We start from the raw sequence: 2,329 nt of genomic DNA, 5'->3' as shown, positions 1-2,329 counted from the left end.
CCCCTCACTCACTAATTTAATGTCTTTGCTTTCTCCGCCCCTCCCTCCCCCACTTCCCCCCCCTCGTGCGTGTGTCCTGTGTGGTGAGCAGATGCTGATCTCTCACGCGCGGCGAGGCCCCCTCGTGGTCACCGACAGACCCGCGGAACAGAGACGTGGCCGCCACGTGCCGCCAAACCCCGGACCGAGTCCTCCTTCACTTGAGTTGACAACTACAACAAACTCCGCTGTCACCACACCCACCTGTGTCGACAACTGCCTCAGAAGTTACTCCAACAGTAGAAGGACGTGAGCGTAGCTGGCTTCAGCCATCGCAGTCAGGATTAGCAGCAGCAGCGGCAGCAGCAGCAAGCATCACCACCTCCGTAACTACCAGCATCACCACCAAAGATTCTCCACTCCCTCACTCCCTCATTCACTCACCCACCGACAGATGCACAGCGAGCGCCCTAAAACTTTTACCTCCGTCGCTCTTGGAAGCAGGAGCGACGCATCACCGTAAATATACCTACCAGACACCATCACCCTTTCGAAGCAGTATCATCGTATCACCGTAAACTATCTACCACACGCCTTCATCCGCTTGAAGCAGTATCATCGCATCACGGCCATATATCTACCGGACGCCATCTCCCACTCGAAGCAGTATCATCACCAGCAGTAGGCGTTGGACACCGCCTTAACTTAACCATCACCGTCATAACGCCCTAACCACCTGTGTTGTCGCCTTCTGGAAATATAGCAGCACACCATTCCCATCACCACTCGAGAGGTAGTATCGGCATTTTCAATAGTGGAAGCAGTATCAGCAGCAGCATTGTCAGCAGCTGAAGCCATATCAGCAGCAGCAGAAGCACACAAGGAATATCGTCAGCATCAGCATCAGTATCGTCAGTATCAATAGCAGCATAAGTAGCAGCAGTTCAGCGTGTTGCAGTCAGCCGTCCTCGGTAGGAAGGCCGTGGCGGTGACGGTGACGTGCCGTGCCGTGTCGTGACGTGCCGTGACGGTGCCTTGCTGTGACGTGCCGTGACGTGCCGTGACAGTGACGTGACGTGACGTGCCGTGGAGATGGCCCCCCGCTTCTCCCTGCACAAGTGGCCTGCCCGCTGGTTAAGGAACCCCACTGCCCGCCGCTGTCTCCTGCTGCTCCTGGTGTTGGCGCTGCTGTGGGGGTTCACTTTGGTCAACGTGTCCCTGGTCACTGCGCCACAGAAGGATAGCGGCTTGCTCAAGGTGAGTGTGTGGGGGGTCGGAGGTAGTGGGTGGTCGGTGGTAGTGGATGGTCGGGTGGTGCTCTGGTGTGGTTTGCTCCTTTTTTCCTATCAAACATCTTTCGTCCTTACCTCTCCTCCTTCTTTTTTGTGTATGTTACTCTCTTGTAACACCTTTAATCTTCGGCACTTATTTGACATTACTTATAGTTGAGTCTATTTACTGAGGAGAACAGTCTTCTGATTATTTTTTTAATTTTTTTTTTTCAAGCCGAGAACCCGGTCTGTAAATTGTCAGACAGGATCTTCATAAGACGATGAGTTTTGTTTCGTTTAGTTGGAAGAGAGAGAAGCAAATGACGACACCATGATTTGTCGTCAACTGCTAGGGAAGGTAAAGTGGACTGAAAGATACAACAGAGGAACAGTTAGGAAGTAGAACCAACCAGCCGAACCCTTCAACTTCAACCTCTGGCTTAGGACAATGCCAATTATTAGTGATTATACTGTCAATTATGGTGGCGTCGATAGCCTACTTGTTAGGCTACCGGACTCGTAATCGTGAGATTGCGGGTTCGGGGGTTCGAGCCTCAGCTCGGTCCGACGTTGTGTCCTTGGGAAAGGCACTTTACACGTTAAACTAGGAGGTCCCGCCCCTTAAATAACCTAATAGTGTTGATAGGGGCGTTAAACCTATACCATTTCACCACTCAGAGCAATGCCAATTATTAGTGATCCTACTGTCAATGATGACGACGATTGTTGCGTGCTGCTCATCGCTTCCTCGGGATTACAAAGTTCTGTCTGACATTTTTGGCCGTTTTGAGTCACTGAGACTTTGAGGCCAGATACCAAATTATGATCTACCTGCTGTATCAAAATCGTAAGATTGCGCGGAGTCGTCATCAAGATATTCATGGAATTGCATTCGAAAAGGCTTGTTTGTTTTGTTTTTGTAAAGTGTTTTACGGCGCTCGCAACTGCATAGGTCATATGAGCGCGCGGGACACTCCTACCAGAAGATCAGGGGTGTGGCAGAAAGACAGCAGTAAGGAGGAGCCAAGGAGTAGCAGTAGAAAGGCTGCAGAAAGAGTCAGGAGCCCAGAGGAGGGGGC

General features: G+C 51.3%; 1 protein-coding gene across 1 annotated transcript in view; it reads left to right on the top strand.

The window, feature by feature from the left end:
• Window positions 1-95: 95 nt before the first annotated feature.
• LOC101856827 (alpha-1,6-mannosylglycoprotein 6-beta-N-acetylglucosaminyltransferase A) overlaps window positions 96-2,329 on the top strand; it is a gene marked incomplete in the record, with an annotated part of 51,049 nt that continues 48,815 nt past the window's right edge. Inside the window, 1 exon segment of the mRNA XM_013085660.2 lies at window positions 96-1,236. Coding sequence (XP_012941114.1) covers window positions 1,072-1,236 — 165 coding nt within the window.

Source organism: Aplysia californica, unplaced genomic scaffold (assembly GCF_000002075.1).
Source record: "Aplysia californica isolate F4 #8 unplaced genomic scaffold, AplCal3.0 scaffold00394, whole genome shotgun sequence".
Taxonomy (NCBI): domain Eukaryota; kingdom Metazoa; phylum Mollusca; class Gastropoda; order Aplysiida; family Aplysiidae; genus Aplysia; species Aplysia californica.
This window is presented reverse-complemented; position numbering and strand designations above follow the sequence as displayed.